Source organism: Crocodylus siamensis, chromosome 4 (genome assembly GCF_052110815.1).
Source record: "Crocodylus siamensis isolate JL-2025a chromosome 4, ASM5211081v1, whole genome shotgun sequence".
Lineage (NCBI taxonomy): Eukaryota > Metazoa > Chordata > Crocodylia > Crocodylidae > Crocodylus > Crocodylus siamensis.
The window spans coordinates 9,034,445-9,056,699 of NC_143398.1; the positions used below are offsets into that span (position 1 = coordinate 9,034,445).

At 48.0% G+C, this 22,255-nt stretch overlaps 1 protein-coding gene across 1 annotated transcript in view; it reads right to left on the reverse strand.

The window, feature by feature from the left end:
* Positions 1-22,255, reverse strand: part of ITIH5 (inter-alpha-trypsin inhibitor heavy chain 5) — a 48,999-nt gene that overhangs the window by 14,694 nt on the left and 12,050 nt on the right. The window contains exons 4-7 of the mRNA XM_090041673.1: positions 22,087-22,194; positions 20,420-20,670; positions 15,610-15,779; positions 12,961-13,077 (exon numbers count right to left, since the gene is read on the reverse strand). Coding sequence (XP_089897799.1) covers positions 12,961-13,077; positions 15,610-15,779; positions 20,420-20,670; positions 22,087-22,194 — 646 coding nt within the window. The remainder of the gene's footprint in view (positions 1-12,960; positions 13,078-15,609; positions 15,780-20,419; positions 20,671-22,086; positions 22,195-22,255) is intronic.

A 22,255-nucleotide genomic window follows, 5' to 3' on the forward strand; every position in this document is an offset into this window, starting at 1 on the left:
AGGGCCAGATCAGGGCTTCCCCCACAGCAGCAGACTCCAGCAAGGGCACCTGGCAGGGAGGGGAGCGGGTACACCCCTTGCCCCGGCCTAGTTACACTAGTGATGGGACGGCCATGATTTCATAGACATTAGGGCTGGAAAGGACCTCACCTCCAAGGGGCAGGAAGTCAACTGGGGTCACATCACCCCAGCAAGATAAGCACCCAAACGTGTCTTGAAGGTATCTAAGACAGGTGCTTGCTCCACTTCTGGGGGGGGGGAGTCTAGTCCAGACTCTGGAGATTCAGACTATAATGAAGTTTTTCCTAATGTCCAGTCTAAAACAGTCTTCCCGCAGTTTGTGACTATTAGACCTTGTCTTCCCTTGGGGTGCCCTGGTGAAGACTCGCTCTGCCCGTTTTTGCAAGGGCCCAGGCTTCCTCTGCAAAGGGCTGGGTATGAGGCAGGGCATCGAAAGAAAGGAAGCTCGTCAGCGCGACTGCACGGCTGATGTCCCCTGGCACCTGAAACACGCTGCCCCGAGCAGAGCGTGCCGAACGGGCTGCTTTGGAAACAGCCTCTGCACTGACCAACGACGAGAGCGAGGAGGGAGCGTGCATGGGGCTGGCTCGGAGCAGAGTGCCTGGCAGGTGCTTTGCTTAGAGCCGACGGGCCGGTTTCTTGATTCTGGCCATGTAAGGCCACGGCTAGGATCTATCTTTTGTCCAGATAGTCATAGCTGCTGCCAGGAGATTCCAGATTTCCTCTACACCTATTGGTGTCCCAGCACTTCAGACGCTGCCAGGACCCTGAATGAGTCATGCCACTGCAACTTGCTGCAGAAAGCTTTCTCACGGCTTAGTCGGGAAGTTAACTCTTGGAGGGTTGGCATTTTCCAGACTGCTAGCTTAAAGGGCTGCGTAAAATGCCAGTGGAGTTGCCCTGGGATTTACGCTGCCATTAGCATCTCTACAGACGCAGGGCCGTCGTGCCAGGTGCTCACAAGCTGGGAGCGAAGCTGCCTGGAGACGTGCCCGGATGCACCAGGTGGAGACGACGGGGAACCTGCGGGAGAAGGAAGTCACAAAAAGCCAGAAATCGGCAGAAAGCGCTTTTCCTCGCTCCGCGGGGAGGAGTGACGTGTCAGTCTCACCGCAGAGAAATGGGCTTGAAAAGAGGCTAAGCTGGCAGGTCGGAGGTGTCCTTGTTCCCAGGCTAGCACCGGAGAAAATGAGCAGGCCGGCGCCCGGGGACGTGCAACAGATTCAATTCTGCGGCTGCAGCCCCGGTGAGTCAAAAGCAGCGGGCGGCTGTGACAGCTGCCGACTTGGCTGACTCCGCAGGGCCCGACCAGAGCTGAAGGCATCCGTCTCTCCTTGCCGGACTGAAGAGCGGGGCTCTGCAGCTGGGATGTGGAGCAGATGCCCACTGGGGGCCTGACACAAGCTGCACGAACACACAGCCCACTCTCCAGGCTCCTTTCTGCAGGCCAGCACTGGCGGGAGCCCGTGGCACACCCAGCAATGCCACTGCATCATATATTACCTTTCAGTCAAGGCTCTCTAAACGCTTTGAAATCAGGAATCAGTGAGGTGCAGCATCTCCATCAAATTGAGGTCCAGGGGGTAAACTGAGGCACAATGCAATGAACTAACAGCTTAAGTGCTCACACCGAGAGCCACCGGGAGAGATAGGGAATGAACTCAGGACTCCCAATGGTCCAATCTCATCTTTTTTTCTGGAGTACAAGCCACGCTGTCCCACTGTCGAACCCCCAGCGACTACCCCTCCTTCCCAAGCCAGCACGCAAGGGCGGGTGCTTTGCAGGCAGTGGTCGATGCAGCACACGGTGCCCATGCCGCCTGTCCCTTCTTCTCCTGCCGGTGACGCAGGAAAGCCCGGAGGAGCCAGGAAGAAGCCAAAGAATCAGAGAGAAAACGTCTCATGCAAGACGCTGACACGGGCATTCCCAGCCGCCGAGGTGACGGCATCAGGCCAGGTGGGGACCTTCCTGAAACGGGAGCGTCACCCCAGTGACATTTGCACCACAATCTCGCAGTTGTTGTATGGAACGGGCCAAGGGTAAAGCGAGGATGTCAGGCATGAAATGAAAGTCAAGCAGTTCAGAGGAGACAATGCTGGGCTGTTAGGCTTCCCTAGCACTGCCAGACAGTGAAGCCCCTATTAAGTGGTAGCAGAGCATCAATTGCTTCATTACGATGCACTTTCCAATCCCACACGCTTACGCTTTCCATGCCCTCGCTGCTGCCTTGGTTAACCCCTCCTGATATGCATATGCCTGACACTGAGCCCATTAGAGGTCCTGGAAGCCTTTCCAGAGACTTGCACTGACATCAGACCAGCGTCTGCGTCACTGCAATGCCCTATGTAAACATTTCAAGCCCTTCTTGGCAACGAGTCCCAGAGGCAGAGGAAATTCTCCCAGGATTCAGCCTCGCTGAGCTCATTCCTCAATACCCTTGTGACACCCTAAAATTATACTGCAGGGGCATGCCCTTGATACAGCCGCCTCACCCAAGGCAGGCTTCACAAGCCCAGCGCAGGGCTTGAACTTACATCTCCGGGACAGCAGCAAGACATCCTAGCTATTCTGTACTTCATCCTCTGGAGACCTAGTAACTGCCCATACATTTCTGCCAAAGAGCAGCGAGTTTACATGGGGGACACAACTGGAAGCCAGAGGAGGACATTAAGAAAGGGAAAATCTTGGCTGAATATCAGGAAAAAAAATCTCAACTTACCTGTGTTAAGGTAATGGGAGGAAACAATTCTGCCTTGCCTGTCTGCCAAAGGTGCTTCTATACCTCGTGTTTCTGCCGTCTTCATTCTCACACACTCCAGCGATGCAGAGAAGTATTATTAGCCCCCTTTTTTCAAATGGAGAGCCAAGACCTACAGGCTAAGATCAATGGGAAGTAGGCGCGACCATATCTCTGACAACATGGTTTTATGTAACATGGTTTTGGGGCGTCTGTGGAAGAGCAGAGGCCAGAGAGGTAAGCGATCAGCTCTGACCACTGGGCCATCCACAGCTATAACCCACCTGAGTAAAGTGCAAGAAGCACGGGGCTGAGGGCAACACTGAGGACAGGGAAATGAATTGGGTAATAACTGTCTCCCCCATGTCCACAAGAAATAGGAAATACTTTCACAACAGCCAGAGCCTCAAAGTTAACAGAAGCGATTGCACATCTACCCTCTGCCCTCCATGCACTGCCTCATGTCTCTCTCTCCCCTGTCCCACCACTTGAAAACTATCCCGAGCACTTGCTCCTTGGCCCCAAATTACAGATCAGCTGCTCGGACAGCGTTGAGGGGGTTCCAGCACTGCAGCAGATGCGGTCGACGGTGATTTCAACGGCGATTAGTCGCTCTTCTAGCGGAGGCCCGGGCCGTTATGCTTTTTACATCAATTATCCTACGTTCCTTTTCACACGATGTGGGGAGGAAGCAGCTTTTTTTTTTTCTCGTGATGTTTTGCTGAATGTCCGTCGGCCCGGTGGTCGCTCCAGTTCTGGGCAAGTTTGGAGAACACCCTGTTTGTTCGTGTAACCCACCGTTCAGCACCAACTATCACGCCCCCTTCGTGCCCAGCTGCCAGGAACATTAGTGCATCACTGATCCCGCGAAAAAACCCTGGGAGCTGGAGCCAAAGAACAGCAGCTCATGCTTTTAGCTGTGGTATTCTCCATCTCATTTCCCCAGGGGTTAGCCAAGACTGTGGCTACTGCCCAAACCAAGTAATGACTATAGATGACTGTAATGGTCCATGGGGGTCCGTGAGAAGGTAGCAACAATCATTTTTATCTGGATTAGGGCAACATCTCTTGAGATCAGGTCTTCCTTGTGTTGGCACTATACCTGAGGCAATCTGGGCCGCAATGAGCTTCTGAGCTAAACCAGTGATTCTCAATCAGGGTGTCGTAGCACCCTGGGCTGCCTTGAGATCCTTTCAAGGGTGCCACGAGAAGCCACACAATGTTAGGACTGTTGGCGTGCAAACACAATTCACTAGTTAAACCCCGAGATTTCAAATAGGAATCCATAGTGTTCAAAAAACCATTCTTCTTGGTTGTGGGCTTTCTGAGTTTTTTGCAACTGATACAAATGTGCTTTTATTTTTCCACAGGCAAAAATGAATGGAAAGTAAGAGTTGGCATTGTCTGAGAGGGGCTTTGAGTCTGGCAGGGGATGCCTTGAGGCTATTAGGGGGTGTCTCGAGTCCAACAAGGTTGAGAGCCACTAATCTAAACAGACGAGACAAACAGCAAGAGGGGAAACAGAAGTACAGAAAAGGTAAGAGACATGACCAAGGTCACCTACGTGATCATGTCAGAGCCATAAACAGAACCCAGGTCAAACCTAGTCCTGTGCTTTAACCACTGGAAACACTGCCCCCACAGAGGAAGGACTATAAAACGGACTGCACATGGGTAGACCTGTAAATTCATAGGCTCCTAAGGCAAGAATGGCCCACTATAATCCTGCAGATCAGTGGTGGCCAACCTGCGTGCCACTCTGCATGGGGCACGTGACAGACTGAGGAGGGGACAGGCAGCACAGCAGCATTTAGGGCAAGGAACAGAAAGCGAAGGAGCAGGTTGAGCACAGGAAGGGATCAGAGTAGCACTCAGGGGCTGTATCTGTGCATGTGCTGAACTGCAGAGTAGATTAATTAGCTGCAGAATACAGCATCGTCTACATGCACAACAGTATTGGGCCGCAGTAAACTGATTTATGCTACAGTAAAATAGTACTGTTGCAGACAGAACTATCTTACACCGGGGTAATTTACTGAGATTAAATGCACATGTAGATGCTGACTGCAGGTGTAAAGTGCACCCAGTTAGCCCAGTCTGAGGCCAGACTCCTGCCTACTACCTAGCCACATGGCTCTGCACTTGCAGCACCCTCATGCCCCAGCCAGCCCCTCCACTGCCACCATCTGCCATGGGGATGATCCCCAGTGTCCCCTGCCAGCTCAGGCCTGCCCCAGGTCAAACTGCTGCTGTTCTGGTTGCACATGTAGTTACTGCACCTCGGAGCACTTTACTCTGGCTCAAACTGCTCCAGAGTTTATTGCTTCAAATTAATTGCATGTGTCAATGCACCCATGGAGGATGCAGGCCTAATTTGTGGCACATCTGCCATAAAAGTTGGCCCCCGCTACTGTAGATGGAAGCCACAGAATAGATGAAACCAGATAAAAGCCTGCCTTTTGAACACCATCTAATCTTCTCTTAGATACTCCAAGTGACAGCAAGTCTACTTTCTCCATGTAGGAAAAATGCCTTGTGTTTAATCACCCTCACTGCTAGGAAATGGCAACTTATTACAAAGTTAAATTCATCTAATTTCACCTTTCAGCTGCTGGCTCTTGTCTGCCTTTGACTATAACACTGAAGGTCACTCCAGCTATCTTTTCTCCACTTTCCTTCATAGGGCAATCAAGTCACTTCTCAACCTCCTCAGCTTCTTTACCGCGCATTAAAAGGCTTTTTCTCCCCCTGTTCCTGGATTGTTTTTGTGACCTCCTTTATGCTCTTGCCAGGATTTCCTCATCCTCCTTGAAGTGCAGACACCAGAACTGGACACATTAGGGCAGCAGCTCTTGGAGTCTCTGATCTCCCTCTCCGCCCCACGGACCACGGGTGGCTTTCACTGAAGAGCTTGTCAATGCGCCAAATAGCAGTGATGTCGCACAGATGTTTATGAATGTGTTGTTGAAATGGCATATGGCATCTTGGTGCCAGCCACAGAGAAGCAGTGTTTTAGGCGGATGTGAATGAAAAGCCAAAGGCAGCCTCAGAAAACAGTGACTTTTTTCAGTTATTCCAGCACACTTGCTTTTTCTCTTGACTCAGAACAAACTAAAACAGCTCCATGTCTTCTACCTACCATTGTCTGCCCCAGCATTTGAAGTGCTCCCTGGCTATAAATATTCATACATGCATACAGAAGCAGGGCTGGAAGGGCCCTCGGGAGGTCACATCTCATCCAACCCCCTGCTCAAGGCAGGTCATCCCTGAATAAGGCGTTCCAGTCCGTGTTAGTGGTTCGCAGCAGGCTGCCTTAGCACTCAGGGGTATTACATGATCCTTTTGAGGGTGCTGGGTGCTGTAGCGCTCTTCCCTGCCCAGCCCTTATGCAAGGAAGTCAGCACAGGCTGCTCCGTCTGACTTGTGTGAGCTAAGTGCATGCTCCTGGCCTCTCTTCCCTGCATGGGGAGCCATGGGCAGGCTCCTCCCTGCCCCAGTGATCTCTGAGGAAGCGCTCCTTCCTCCTGCTCCCCCTCACCCCTGCGCCAGGAGTTACGTGTTGCAGTAACTGAATCGATTATTGAGATGGGGTGATGCTCAGTTCACAGGAGTTACGGATGGGTGGCAGGAACGTAAAAAATGGAGAACCGCTGATCTACATAACCTCTTCTTAAAAACTTCCAAGCCTTCCCTATGTTTTTGGGTAGTTTGTTCTACCCACATAGTGAGTTCCTAATATCTGACCTTGTTGCCGTTTTTAGACCATTGTTCCTTAGACTATTCTCTGTGGTCATAGGGGACAGGACATCTCCATGTAACCAGCCTTAAAACTCAGCTTCCTCTTCTTTTCTCTTGCCCAGGTCCCTAGGGTTGCACTTGAAAACATGTTCATTGCCAAACTAAGTCCAATACAAACTATTTACATAACTTGCAGATAGCCTTTTTCATCCATAGATCTCAAAGTGCTTGACACAGCTGGGCAACAGCATTAGCAACCTTTACAGAAGGGCAAACCGAGGGCTAGAGAGGTGAAGGGACATGACCAAACTCACCCAACGGGCCTGTGGCAGAGCAGAGAATACAACTCAGGCTGCTTGTAGTGCAGTAGTGGCTAGATCACGCCACCTTCCACCCCAGAGGTGGCTGCATGTGGGTGGGGAATGAATGATTCCTCTATGGTTCACAGGGCATCAGAGCCGAGAAGCCTTGAACATGTCTTCAATAAGAGTGGCACAGACGCAGGCGCAGGAGTAGACAGTTTGCACAGAAGTCGTTGTCACTTAAGCATGTTACGTGCTAATGCCATGTCATGATGTACCAACTAAAGAGCAGTTTTGAAACCCACTAAGTCAAGGGGAAAGACTTCACTGGACTTCACTGGACTTTCAGTCAGAGTCCAGTAGGTCTTCAGCTTCAAAATCTGCACCACCTCTGCTTTCCAGTTCAAAGAGTTCATTCTGATCAAAGCCCTCCATGATCTGGACTTTGTAGGAGAGGCAGCACCTCTCCTAACACCTCAAATCAGCTGGAATATTTCTGCCAAACATCCTGAGAGTTGAACTTCAGGGGGCTTCAAGCAAATAGAAATTTGCTTCCATCCCTTGTGGGACCCAACGTGTCAACTACAGGGTTTGTGGAGGACACATTAACCCATGTCTGCATCATGTGAAGTGCCAGCCTAAAGCAGGCGGTGCGGGCTACTGTCAGAAATAGGACACCTGACTAGACAGACCTCTTATCCAGTATAGTGATTCTTATGCTTCCTACGAATCGCCTGTAATTTCATCTAATGGGATGTTTGAAGCAATGCGACTGTTTGATGGGATGGGTAGGGAGGGGTATGAAGCATCTGCAGTGACATATTCTTTGCTGGGCGTAGTTTGTGAACTGATCCTACATTCGCATCCAGATGGTTGCACGAACGGATCTGATAAAGCCCAAATTTAAACAGAGAATCTGAAGGCCACCACGTGCACGGTAGCTTTGGAAACCACTGAAAGCTGCAGTTAGTACGTTTTTTTAGAGGTTGCCTGCCAGTTTAAGGTAATTCTCCTGGACAGAAATTGCTTTTCAAATTAGTCAACAGGCCAACTAGCATGAGAGATCATTTATTTTGGGCATTTGGGGTTGGGAAAGTGTCAGGCTTAGTGGTGGTCATCATCATAGGCTGTTTGCGTAGAGGATCCGTACCATCAATATTCCCCTACAGAAATCACTTAGAAATCAAGAGAGACATGTATACATAGGGAAATGTATATACTGGGTACTCAGATCTTTTTAGGACTCAAAACAATGATAAAAGTAAATCTGTCCAACAGGGACACAATGAAATGTTAAACAAACTTATCATGATCCCAGTCCCTTTAAACCACTATCTCATTCACAGTTAAAGCAGCTTCCTTAAAAGTTTAGTCAATCAAGCTGAATTTAAGCCCTAAGTAGACTAAACCCATCTGCCATGGATTATCCTGGCCTTTCACAATCTTGTCAGATTGCTGGCTCTAATTTTGCCTGAGATGGTGAATTCCAGCATCTCCTGCTGCAGACAGGGGCATAACGAACAAATTTGTTGGAGTACTTTCATGTAATGCCTATGCAGCACCTGGAATGAGTGTATTTATACGGCCCAAACCAGAAGTCCTTACTCAGGAAAAACTGGTAGGTACAAGATAGCGGGAATTTTAGTTGATCTCTTAACTCTGTGGGATTTGACCCCAAATTACCATATAGATTAGGAATTCATTCCTAATCCCATTGATCCTTACCTGAGAAGATTTTATTGCTCAAAGCTATGAGAGTAGGCATAGATACTTGCAAAATACTGACAAACTTTCACACTTAAGTGTGTACATAACCTAGTATCTTCATATAAGAGCCCCACCTGTCCTAGTGTGAAGTGATGACGGTCTGGCTGGGGGGAGAAATGGTTTTCATCATGCAGAAAAAGTCAGGTTCAAATCTTTTTGCTGCAGAGAAACATACTTTGTAAAGGAAGCAGATCCAGAATGACCCTGTTACTGGCCTTCATATACAAAACCCATCTTAATCCAGCAGGTGCGCTAGTCACCGGCCATGCCCACGCTCTGACTGTAACAGGACCAGGTGATCCAGATCTAAACCAGTGGCTTGTAACCTCGTTACAACACAGTCAAGAATCCGTTCGTACATCACTGATTTTCAAACTGTTTTGGCCACATATCCCTTTACCCGCAAAATACTGCCGCTTGTACCCCTTCCACGTTTCTTCATGTTTACTGAGATCAACGTGCAGTAACACCATTACTCACTGGGCCTTGACCAATCAGCAGCTCCACTGCCATTATTAAAATTTAAGCATGTCCCCCTTGGCAGAGCACCATTTACCCCTGGGAGTATGCATACCTCAGTTTGAAAACTTTTTGTGTAGGTGGAAACCAACAATAGTCATGTAACAAAAGCTGAAATCTTGGGCAAACCATTCATTTACATCTTGCCAGAGAGCACAGGCAGAGTTCCTTGCAACTTTTAACTGCTGCACAAAGCTCAGAGAAGAATGGTTTTATAATGAGATGCTCTGGTTTAGTAATAACAGGTGTGAACAGGGCTTTATGTTCTGCTTTCTTGACCACAACCAATACCCACAGGTTGGTGTAGTAGAGATGTTAGAGTCAGAAACATTACAGGACACATTATCGTAGCCCAGGATATGCCACTGAATAGTTCATGCTGTAGGGCGTTCTTGACCTGAGCTTCCATTGCCACCATAGTGGGCATAATAAATAGGATCAGAGTCAGCACAACACGCCTTTGTCCTTCACAAATCTTAGTAAGAAATGCATGTTCTCCATTTGCTTCTGGCTCATATTTAATGCAGTTATTTCACTGGGGACGTTCTCTCTTTTCACCTTGCAGATGGAGGAACAAGATCTCCGGGAAGCAAACAGCACGTTCCTCACTAGCACAGTAATAATAGCTGCCTGCTAGGACTCAAATACATGAACCAGTTTCTTTCCAATTCCCTGTCTGCCATTCCCTGTACAGGAATTTGTGAGACACAGCTGGGGCTGACCCCTCAGCTGGGGAAATGTGGCCTAGCATCACTAATAATTGTGATATTATTATGCAAGGACCCAAATTTAGTTGCTATTAAAACCACAATAGAAAAAAAAACATGCCTCCTTGTGGACTAATAAATTAATTAAGGTCGAAGCTCTCCCAAGCCTAACACTCCAACTCGGCTCAAGCATGCCAGTTTCTGTGGCCGTTTACACAAAAGGGTGTAGGACAACGTGACACCCTTCATCCCTAGCTCAAATAATCAGGTACTCACTTCCAGCTGGGTGGGCTGGTGCGTAACCTTCAACAGGAGTCCAAACCAAGGCTGGTATTCATACTTCTGGAAGCAACACAACTTAGCCACCCTCCCATCATCCCTTTTAATAATGCAAGAAAGGGTCTGTCTCCTATGTGGACAAGGTGGTGCCACCAAGGGCCTGTCTACATCGTTTCCCTGGCATTCTTGAAGATGGGCCATGGCAAGAGTATCCCTCCCTGCACCCAGGGACACGGTATGGACATACTCGTACTGGATTTGTAGCCAGTCCCTTCAAAGACTGCAGCGTCAGGTCCTGGAGGAGAAGGGGCTGAGCACTTCCCAACCACCTAAGTTCGCAGGCACACTCCAGACCCAGAAGTTCAACATTGACCACATATCCACAGCATCCATAAGCCCTTTGCTTTTGGAAGGCCTGAGAGCAGCTGCAAAGGGGCCAGCTCAGAGCAGCCTCCCTGGCCAACTTCCCGGATCTGGAGCCTACCTGTAGGCTTAGGTGGGCATGGCATGTGTGTGTCCTCCTCAACCCTGTCCTTGGAAAAAAAAAAACAGGCTGGGTAGGAGGAACCCAAAACTTGGAACTTCAGAAAAGGAAAGGCGCAGGAGAAAGAGAGGCAACAGGACCATAGGCATGAGATCACCTGTAAGACCCGTGAAATCCAGGCTCCATTGAAGTCAATGGGAGTTCTGCGACACATTTGAGAATAGGCCAAGATTTCAGTCCTTATAATGCCAAGGGTTTCAGAAAACTTCTGCACAGAGATTGTCGTATGGGCGTCTCTCTTTCTCATTCGTAAAAACCCTGACCTGCACCACTACCACCCACCTCTGCCCCTCCCACTCCTAAGCAGTCTTTTGCTTTGAATAATCATTATAATTCTGGGATCCTATGACCCCAGCTTCTGGGATGCTATGACCCCAGCTGACTTCCTGCCCTTTGGGCGGGGGCTGGACTCGATGATCTTCCGAGGTCCCTTCCAGACCAAATGTCTATGAAATCTATGAAGTCTATGAAATCGTATCTTCATTTGGAAGCTGCAGCCTCTGTTATGGGCTCCCAAGGGATGTGGTGCACTCCCCTACCTTGGGGGTCTTCAAGAAGAAGTTGGACAGACATCTGGCATTATGATGCCAGCACTCATTCCTGCCCAGGGCAGGGGGTTGGACTTGATGATCTGTTCAGGTCCCTTCCGATCCTAGCATTCATGAAACTATGCAACTATTATCCACCTTTGTTGTGAGCTAAAAATCAAGCAGGACTTTTAAGACAACAAATTGCCTTCTTTGGTGCCCTGTGTGGCAGCCATGCAATCACTAAGCACACAGACACTTACTATAACAACCTGCTGTCACTTAAATAAAGATGTAAAGGCATTTGCACCAGTCTGTTGGGGAAAGCAATATTGCTAAGTGACCCCCCAAATTCTGCTGCTGGGTTGTTTGATTGAAAAAAAAATGTCTCTGTTGTCTCTTCAATGAAAGGGTGAAGCCAAAAATTCATCCACTCCTGCCTGCCAAGCATAAAGCGAGCAACCAGCAATGTAATATTGAGCCCAGGGGATTAACACTCAGTGCTAAGAACTAGTGTGACCTGCTCGAGTGTTGTCTCAATAGAAGGATTAACCTTTTGCCACTAAAGAGTTTTATTCTCATCCTGATGAGGTCAGAGATTATGGGGCATTAGTGTTTCTTTCTGTCCCATTATTTAAAACATTACAGCCTGGGATTAACCTTGGAGACTGGCTCTTAAAGCCACTCAAATCCTCCCATCCTAATTAAACTAGAATTTTTCAGCTCACATAGACGCTGAGGTTGGGGCTGTGGGAGAGAAGAGCTATTGAGCCTGAGCAAAGCGTAGGCTCTGGAGAAAGTCTGCAAAGTCCCGTCCCCATCTCCACAGGAGCAGGCGAGGGCTCTTTCATCGCTGAGCACTTCACTAGTCACTGGGACTCGGTGAGGCTGGGAGAAGGCAATCCAGCATCACGGGCGAGCTGTGCGACCGTAACCAGTGGTCCAGCGAGCCCTCCTCAGCCCTATGTTTCTATGCATCCTGCCTCACCGAGAGTGCTGCTGCTAGGTAAGGCTCACACTACCGAAGAAGTAAAGCTTAGCCATGGAAACAAGGGGGAAACTTGGGCTGGTTGGGCAACAGTGAGCATTTTGGGGGAGCAGAAGGGAGAAAAATAAAAGTAAACCCTTTTTTAAGGTTTCAGCATTTTTCATGACATTTTTCTTTTTTGACAAATGCGTATTTCCGTAAGTGAAATTTAAAAAGCCACACGTGTCTAATTTGGGGGCTCCCTCCTCTCCCCTCACCATGCATTGAGAAAGGATGGGAATGACAAAAGAAAAAAGTGAAAAGGGGGGAGAGGAAGAAAACACAGATGCTTTTGGTTGTTGAAACCTGAAAATACACTCTCCCCCCCCACCGAGTTCTCCATCAAAAACCCCAAATGAAGTATTTTTAGACTTTATGTCAAAAAAAGAGCATTGCTGAAAAGTTTTTGACCAGCAACACTGAAATCCAAATGATTCCTGGGTCTAGAGATCAGTTCGTCGCACAGCCCAATTCCCCCCTGCCAGGTCTCCTCAAACCTTCTCCACTTTAGGGAACGGACCTGTTTCTGACCACACTCGTCGGCAATTAGCTTTGCTGAGCCCACACTGCATGGAGACAAATAAAAACCAGAGCCAACGTGCTGAGCACTGATTAAGCCACTGTCAATATTGGTTCATCTTTTAGAACAACTGCTGATGTCCAGGAGCTGACAGGGGGTCTTAAGCCTCGTTCGCCACTAGGGCCGGTGTTGGCCGCTCTAAGACCAAGTGCTAATCATCTTAGCCCCCAAATAAAGCATCCAATGTCACGTATTGCTGCATGTCTCTTACCTGCCGGAGCTTTGTTCCCACCATGGATGCGCTGCTGTCAAGTACAAACACGACGTTCTTCGGCAGTGGCGGGAGATCCCAGGGGGCAAAGAAATGCACGAAATACCCATTCAAAATCTGGGGAAGAACCCGAGAGTCAGGAACACAATACTACCTACTATGCTCAGCGTCACCATGCTGCACTGGTAAGTAATGCTCTTGGTGAAGTCAACAGACATGGCGCCATGGACCGTCACTGGAAAAGGATCGGCTCTTAATTCTGGGACAGTCTCTTTCATGCAAGCCATATTCGAAACGACCGGACCCAGTACTAGACAAGTCCATGTAGAGACACAAAGAACAACAGGAAAGGGAGGAAAGTAATAAGCGGCCCTGGGTAAATGGGAAGGGGACGTATTCGAGTGAGATTGGAAATAGTCTCGGGGAGTGAGGCTTGGAAGTCAGTGCTGTGGTGGGAGAACTGCTGATCCAGATGTCTCCGGGGATGCAGAAAGGGGAAGCAGGCTGAGAGGAAGCAGGGAACGGTCCAGGGAGAGTCCATTTCTACAAGGGACAAAGTCACAGTTGTTTTAGTGCAGACCGCCCGCAGCCTGGATTCAGCCCTTGGGGTTGCTCCATCAGGCCCACTGGACTGCCAGCATGGCCCAGGGGAAGAGCCCACCTCCGAACGGTGATCCGCAGCAGGGAGGATCGACCGTCCCAGTTGCACTCCAGCCGCTTCACGGTTCACCATTACCGTGGCCCTACCTCCCTGGCTGCTAGCTGCCAGCCCCTGGTCTCTGCCTTGGTCCCATTGCTGGCACAGGGCAGTTGGCAGGGGCTGGAGCTGCCACCTCATGTCCCAGTCTGGATCCACACCGCTGCTACACCAGTTTCCTCACGCCCTGGTGTGGAGCCAGCTTTCAAGGAGCCCCACAGTCTGAATCCAGGCCACAAGGTGAGTTTGGCCCCCTTGGTTAGGCGATGAAGATGCAAACCTTCAAATGGGGTCCTGAATGAACGGTAATGACTGAAGCGGGGGCAGGTGTTATCACGTTTCACTGGTGAGAAGATGAGCAGTGGCAGCAGCCTACACATGCTCATCTCTACAGGCCAGAGACTTGGGGAGCCAGAAAGGAGAAGGAGGAAGCCTTGGGCATGAATTTCAAGCAGAGGAGGAAGCACAGCCGGGAGTCTGCATCATGCTAAACAGCACAAAAGCATTTCTTTTAAAATCACGCACACTTATGTGTGTGACCACAATGAAGTGGGAAGTTGCTCCTTTGGCAGAGGAATTGTGCATAGGTCTTGTGGCCCCCTGAGTCCCATTGAAATGATCAGGATTCAAGTGTGTCTTCAAGCAGGGATGAATTGCAGCCGGTAGGACAGGCCGGTGCAGCTAAAAAGGCGGCTTTTTGCTCTTTGTTTGCCTGTTTATAGAGTTACCGAGGCAAGTTACCCATTGTTCAGTAAGAGGCAAAATCTGTCATTTTCTAATGGCTTCAATCAAACTTTTGTTCAAAACTGCTGAGTGCATGGGAAGAGTGGCTGCTCCTACTATTTTCATACCTATAATTTCTCCATTGCCGCCTCTTCTGCAAATCGTTAAAAGACAAGGTGCATGTGTGGGATCTGAGTCCTAACTATTTTTAAGTAGGATTTAGCTAGTTCCCCATAGGAAACTATTTTTAATGCAACAATAGCTTTTATGGAGCCACGAGAGGTCCTTTGTGTCATTTCTTCATAGCGCTGGTGCATGAAAAACACATTCTATCACCAGAGCAGCCAACAAGAAGTCTGCAAAGTTGTATAATGACTGCCCTCATCTTGAATATAGAGGTGTGGTCATAACAGACTGGAACACCCAGCATGTAACATGCAATTGTGACTTGTATCTCACTATAAAGTGGTATTTTTCATTTAAGGAGTAGATGCCTCCATGCACGTTATTCTGATTAATGGGTGGCAATATTCCCGGTTCTAATAACTGAATCACTAAGCCTTGCAATATTAAAGGTATGTCCATGCTTGCCTTTGACCATGCTAAGTAGCACCACCGTGAAAACGCACCTCAGCCACTTGCTCCTGCTTTTCATGCTCCAAAGAGTGAACAAAAATGCTGTTATTTGAAACGTGCCCAATGCTGCTCACATGGTAAGGACATCACTTGGCTTTGGCAGGTGCAGAGCAGCAGTAGGGGACAAGGTATGTTTTCATGGCAACATTCCCTAGCCTGGCTGGAGACGCAGTAGATATACTCTGATTACCCTTGCTGTAGGGGAGCAGATCACATCAGCATCTCAGTTTTCATTTATTTTTCAAGAGCAGGTTTTGAGCTCTGATTGGCATTGAGGAAACCTTGAAACTCTGAAGCAAACAGGCACTAAAAGTTAGAAACCAGCAGGCAAAAAAACCCAAAGAATCCAAATTATATTATAGAAATACAATCTGGAAATGTCTAAGCAACTCTTGTGCTTTGGGGGTTGATTGACGTTTTTTGGGGTGGAGGTTGGTTGCGTGACATTGGCTGCAAGAGGCTATCTTATAGTAGGGGTGGCTTTTCACTTCTTCATGCAACAGTGGCCCTTACTGGGGGCAAATTTTCTAAGAAATATGGGTTGCCTCTGGCATAGCCAGTAGTGTAATAAAGACCAGGTATGCATACTGTACCTGAACGTCCCCGACACTCAGCTCCCTGTTGACATCATATCTAATGATAAAATCCCCCAAAATGCCATTCCGGGCAATCTTGGCTTGTTGTACGACATTAGGTGTGAAGGTCACTTTAGCTAAAGTTTTTGTCTGTCCCACAACGGTAGAAGGAGGTGGAGAGCTGTCCTCTGGAGGGAAGGCAAGCAAAAACATTACAACATTTCTATTTATTTCTTACACATTCCCCACATTGCAGTACAGCACTTAAGAGCAGGGGCAGGCAGTTATTTTGGGCGGAGGGCCACTTACTGAGTTTTGGCAAGCCACATGATAGGCAGCCAGGGGCAGATAAATATTAATTTTCTAATTTTTTTAGGGCCCTGCGGGCTGGATAGAATGGCCTGGCAGGCTGCATCCAGCCCCCGGGCTGCATTTTGCCCACCCCTGACATAGAGCACTATGAGATGGCATGGAGGCACTGTGACATAATAATAAGAACGACCTTTTCCTACACAACTCTCAGGGACACTAAAACTTTATAAGGGCTGCAAAAGCCTGGCTGAACTCCGTAACCTTGCTATTAGTTTTGGAGGTGCCCTTTAACCTGAAGATTGGGGTCTTCCCTGCGGGGTTGTTAAAGACCTCTCCCCACTTTTTCTAAGAGACGGTGTCCCCTGTCTTGACCCTGAGTGGACCAGTTGATCGCTTCCCTCTGTCCCACACAAAAGCGGCTGCATTTCACTGAAGCTTTTATGCTTCCGATATACTCAGGATATACTCAGGATAGCTGAGAAAAATCGATGAAATCTAGGATCTTGTTATGTAAATGGAGATTGGCTAAGTTCAGATGGGGTCTTGAACTTCCCCAGATTTTGGGGGTCCTCAGGCCTCACTACCCAATGTTAGTAAAAGGCTCTAGATCACGCTAAGAACTGAAGCCCCTCTTTGTCCCCAACACATCCATCCTAGGCAGCGGCCACTTTAGCTTCCCATACACCAGGGGCTCGCTTTGAACAGGTGACCTAGAGGGAAAGTGTGCAGGATTGCATTTAAGATGATGGCTGAATGAAGAGCCCATTTGATCCAAGTGCTTGCCACCTAGTTTGTGCCCACAATGAACTACTGACAAAGGCAACGCACAAATTGGACCTCCGAATCCAAATGCAGGTGCTAAGTCAGGCCTGCAAAGCCAACCTATGAAAATGTGGTCATATATAGTTGTCTTCACTTAGCCTGATGAAGTGAAAGGCCCTGGCAAAAAGGATCGAGCTAATATCAAATTCAGATTCTCTCAATGTCTGAGACGGTCCAGAAGAAGAGCTCGAACGCAGGGTCCATCCGAGCGCTAAGACCGACGTCTCTAGGGAGTGCACCCCCAGTGCTGTTCTGAGCACTGTAACACAGGACAGAAATACCCTGGCTAAGGGGCTGCTCTGCCAGACTGCTGCCCACAAATAGCAAACGTTATCATGCACATGCTCCATAGAGAGAAAAGGGAGTTGGATGCTGAGCAGGAAAGGGAAAGGACCTCACTGAGAAAGGCACGGGGAATTCTGGGCTCGGACGTCATCCGGAAATGACTGCGCTTTCAGGTCATCTAAAAGGGAAGGGATTTCTGGCTGCCACTTCCTCTGCACTGTTTTGTTTGCATTGCAGGGGCAGAAAAGGACCAGCCACCTGTCCACAAGATCATTTGCCAAAACTCATTTACCTAGCAGCTTCCTTTTGGAAAAAAACAAACGCCTGGCTGCTTTGTCAGCCCGAGAGCTGCTTATAAAGGAAACGTGCCAGAGAGCCCTGCCAGCACCTTGTCTCTACGCTGTATCCAGGTGACAAAGGGACCCATCCAGACTGCCTTCCCCAAATTGCTTCTCTCTCTTCAGCAAACCTAATCCAGAGCCTGTAGCAGCACGGCCGGAAGCGTGCAATCCAGTCTCACCTTTGTGACACAGATCCTGATATTCACCCAAAGCCAGAAATACAGTCACCATTTCTGCTACCATAGCCACAGTTTTGTGCAATTTCAGGAATGTGAGAGCACTGCCGTTTTTCAGCCTGAACAGAAAACACGCTGTTCTCTACATGTCTTTAAGTCTCATCTGTTCGCTGCTTTACATACTGTGTGGACACAAGCAGACTTTTTTTTGCCACAGTTGGAAATGGCAAGACAATGCACACTCCACGGCGAGACAGAAATCCTTTCTACTCATCTGTCCTGAATCGTACCGAACGCTACTCACCATGTGTGATGGGGGGCATCTGGACAAGCAACTTATCATGGGATGAAAGGGGTGGGATTTTACTATGCCTCATGCACACTCTTATCCCATAGCAAGCGCAAACAAAACTGCAGTATGTTGGCCCTCTTTTATTGAGAAATAAACTATTGCAGCTTAGTGCTCATCTCCCATGGGAGTGAGAGCATGTATATGGGCAGTTGCCAGAGAGCAGCGGATGGGTAGCAAAGCAAATCTGTTTTAGGCCACAGTAAACTGTTCACATGTCCATGCACTTAGGCCAGGGGTGCGCAATTATTTTGGGCGGAGAGCCACTTACGGAGTTTTGGCAAGCCATCAAGGGCCACCAGGGGCAGATAAATATTAATTTTCTAAATTTTTTAGGGGCCCCACAGGCCAGATAGACTGGCCTGGCAGGCTGCATCCAACCCACCCCTGACTTAGGCACACCAGAGACATGCAGCAGGACTGATGCCTGACCAGGTGATAGACTTAGCAGCCAAAGCATATCTGGCTGTCTAGGCCATTTCTGTTAATACTGCCCATGATTCTTTCTTTGCCATATAGTGAATGAGCAGTGCTCACAGGTTACCAGTGAGAAAGAAACACTTAATGCAGAAATCATTTAAATGCAGAAATGTCCATGCTAAAACAGACCAGTGGTGTTTCTCCTTCCTTACCCCAGGTCTGGCTTTGATCAGGGCCACGTGCATTGAAGGAAAGCATAGAAGCATTTATGCACGTAATCTGTGATAAAACCTGATATTCTTCCTCCTCCCACCTATGCTGAATCCCAGGGGAAGATAACATTTAAAATTAAATCCTACATAAAAGACAGCAAATGCTGGCACAAGTGTGTGTGTGTATGTACACAGATGGCTTGACCCAAAGCCCACAACCTCTCAAGTCTTAACTTGAGGGTTTTTGAATCAGACTCATAAAATAGCTGTAGCATTCAGGGCCAGTCCTCAGTAGGAAAAGGACTGGGCCCTTTGTTTTACTGTATATCCATTGACTTCAAATTGAGAGTCTTGGGCCAGATCTGTGAGTAAATCAACTCCGTTCCACCGACATCACTGGAACTACATCAATTTACGCTGGCTAAAAATCTGGCCTTGCAAACACCCATCCCAATTCAAGGCCATGTCCTCCTTAACCACTAGCCTGGTTTTTTTGCTAACGTACAATAGTTTTTAGGCATCCTGTGCTCCATGCTGCCAATTTGCACAGAAACAATAACTTCTGTGTCATGAAACCACCGACAAGGGCAGTTTAGGATACAACATTAGATCCTTGTACCACACCTGCTGTCTACTGTTTTGGCAAAGTGTGGATTTTCCTCCTGGAATTTCCCATGTTCTAAAATGCAGGATTTCCTCCCTGCCTTGGCACGTATGGATGGGAAAACAATTTACTTAAAGTAAACAGTTCCCAGGAGATGTGGAGCCAGAGAAACAGCTTCTCAGATGCTGAACATCGGCATTAAAGGCCTGCTTCAAAGCTCAAAGTTGGCTGTGGATCAGGTCTTAATTTCAAAAGGATTCAAAGTTTTCTTTATCGGCCCACGTGCCCTCTAATACATACACACATTTTAGCTTCAAGCAACAAAAGCCATGAGTTGGGAAGGCTGAACTCCCAACTGCTAGAGCTCATATGGACCTGGACCCTGCAAATCCTTCTTGGTCATTACTAATCTATTACTGCAATGGCGGCGGTGATCCCTCATGATAGAGGATGATCGCTCCTACGGGTCAAATGCACCAGTGGGAGAAGCCTGCACGTGACTTTTTTTTTGTGAGGAGGCCATTGAGCATAAACAATCACGTGGACCTTAGTGTCCAGTGGCAAAGGGATCCAAGACAACCAAAGTTACTCCTGTACTGCAGCCTTCATCCACCTTCACAGCCATTGAGAAGTATGCCTCCTGCATCTGCCTGCTCCACCACTGAGGTCCTTCTGTTGTGTTACTCTTCATCTGATATCTCACCTTTGACTTTATGGCCCTACCAGGAGTACAAGACTCCCAATGGTGTTGTTCTTAGGGTCACTGGTGCATGCAAGCCTCTCCACCCCATCAAGGAATCAGTCCATAGAGAGAAATCTATGACTTAACTGCCTTGTCAAAGTTGGGACAAGCTTGCCAGTGGCAAGAAGAGAAAAGACCTAAATGCAGACAGTGCACAGAGCTGACATCACTTAAATGCAGTCACCACTGAGGGGAGTGTGATAACAATACTACAGAATAATGGTTCAGAGGGGATAATTTGCCCACATTGCCAGGCCACCAGGGCTGTTCCTACCTGCGACCCTATGAGAAGTGCCCCACAGTCTTTAATGCCATCCATTGGTCCAGACCTCAGATTTAGGTCTCATCCAAACAGTACTGCCTAATGCAATATTTGACTGCTGATTAAGGACAGAATCTGGGTTTCCTGAGAGTGGGCATTGATTAATGACTGAGAATGGACTACTAAGCAGTCAGAGGTATGGCTGGAAATCTCCTAGTAACCACAACCCACCCACCCTTTGTCATGAGAAGCGATGCAATCACAGCCAGAAGGACAGGGGTAGGCCGTATTATCTCGATTCACCTATGACTTTCCCATTGCCTCTCTGCCGACTGTTTCGAAGCGGAGGCACCTCCAGAGAAATGATGCCCGAGCTCTCAAGGATGTTCACCTCCACTCGTAACCTCCCCACAAGCTGTTGGGGCCGGATGCTGACTGTGTACTCGTACTTCCCCAGATGCCTTTGCAAGAGCTCTTCATAATGCAGCAGGAAGACAGCCTGGGTCTTGCGGGGAATGGTGCCAGATGCCCTGAACATCTCAAATCCATTCTCCCTGCAAGGAAAGTTCAAAGGGGCTTCATTGAAGTCAGGTCCTTTATGTCCGCAGCTAGCATCCCCTCATAAATGACCATGTAAAGCACCATGTGTAAGCAGGGAGCTTCCATAAGAAGAGGAGTTTAAAAGGACTGAGATTATTAAGATGGAACAGGTGACATGACAAATTCATTAAAAAGGAACATGAATTATAGAGGAAACAAAGAGGAAGGATGGTATGGTAAGTTAGGTACTTGCTTGGGACTCCTGAAACCCAGGCTGAGTTCACTGCTCTTCCATATCTCTTATGCAACCTTGGTTAAGTCACTTAGGGCCAGGTCTACAAACATATTTAGGCTCCTACACAGCTGTGTGGATCTGGGTCTTATTTCCTCTGTGCCTCAGTTCCCTATCCATAAAACAGGGAGATGACACTACCCTATTTCCTAAGGGGTGATGTGTGAGGTGCTTAGGTACATATATATATATATAAGTATACATAAGGGGTGAAGTGAGGCACTTATATACTCTGGCAGTAGGGGCCATAAATTGTCCAGACAGAGACTGACGTATATCTAGCCTATCATTTAAAAGGAGAAAATAAGAGGCCTCACAACAGGATGAGAGTAAATTATTGGGAAAGCTACATAGCGTTTACATGAAAACAGAGCACTATTCATGTATAACACTTAGCAAGTATTAAAAAAACAGGATCTGGGACTCACTATCTAAAGTTACCTGAACTCAGATAAATATTATAAGAGTCATCATCAACCCGTAAACTTCAAGGCTTAAGCCACTTAGCAGGCAGGGTCAGGAGGAAAATTTTCACTGCACGCTATATGGAATTGCAGGCCTGTTATTGGGTTGGGTAGTCTTCCTCGGGGGCATCGTCTTCTGGTTATGCGAGATGCTGAAGTGGATGGACAATAGAAATTTCTGCACTGCAGACTTATATTATGCATCTCTTATAGAGACATCAGGGGCACATCTGACCACCCAGGAAGCTAGAAGGCAGCATATTTGTGACGTAGCTGAGAAAGCGTAATCATGAGTATACATATGAGTGCACATGAGTGCGCATATACATGAGCGCACATATGAAGGAGACTGAAGATGCCTTTCCCCCCTGTGTGTCATGGACTGTTCTGTCTATGAACAACGGATCACTCACCAGGCCTCTTGAGTTTTTTCCTGGCTGTCAGTGAGTCATTTTACAGCCATGGTCAAGTTACTTAATCTTTGTGCATCTGAGTTTCCCAGTCTCTCTCGGGAAGTGATAATATATATCGCCCCCCACCAGGATATTGGCAGGCTTAATCATCCAGAGCCCCTTGCAAGGAAACTAGTATTTAAGAACTAAAGCTAAAGCCTCAAAAAGGTAAAGAGGAAGACATTTAGTTTAGTTGCCCAAACTAAATGGACGGAGACTTACCCCTTGTCTCTGGGACTAGAAGGCTTATTGTCCTTCTCTTTGCCTTCATCTTTGTGTTTTTTTTCTTTCCCTGTGACTTCTCCATGGTACGTCCTGTCCCCAGCAATCCTGGAGAGATCGGAGATATCAGCCTTACAGATCCACAGTCACGGAGACAAATTCAGGCACG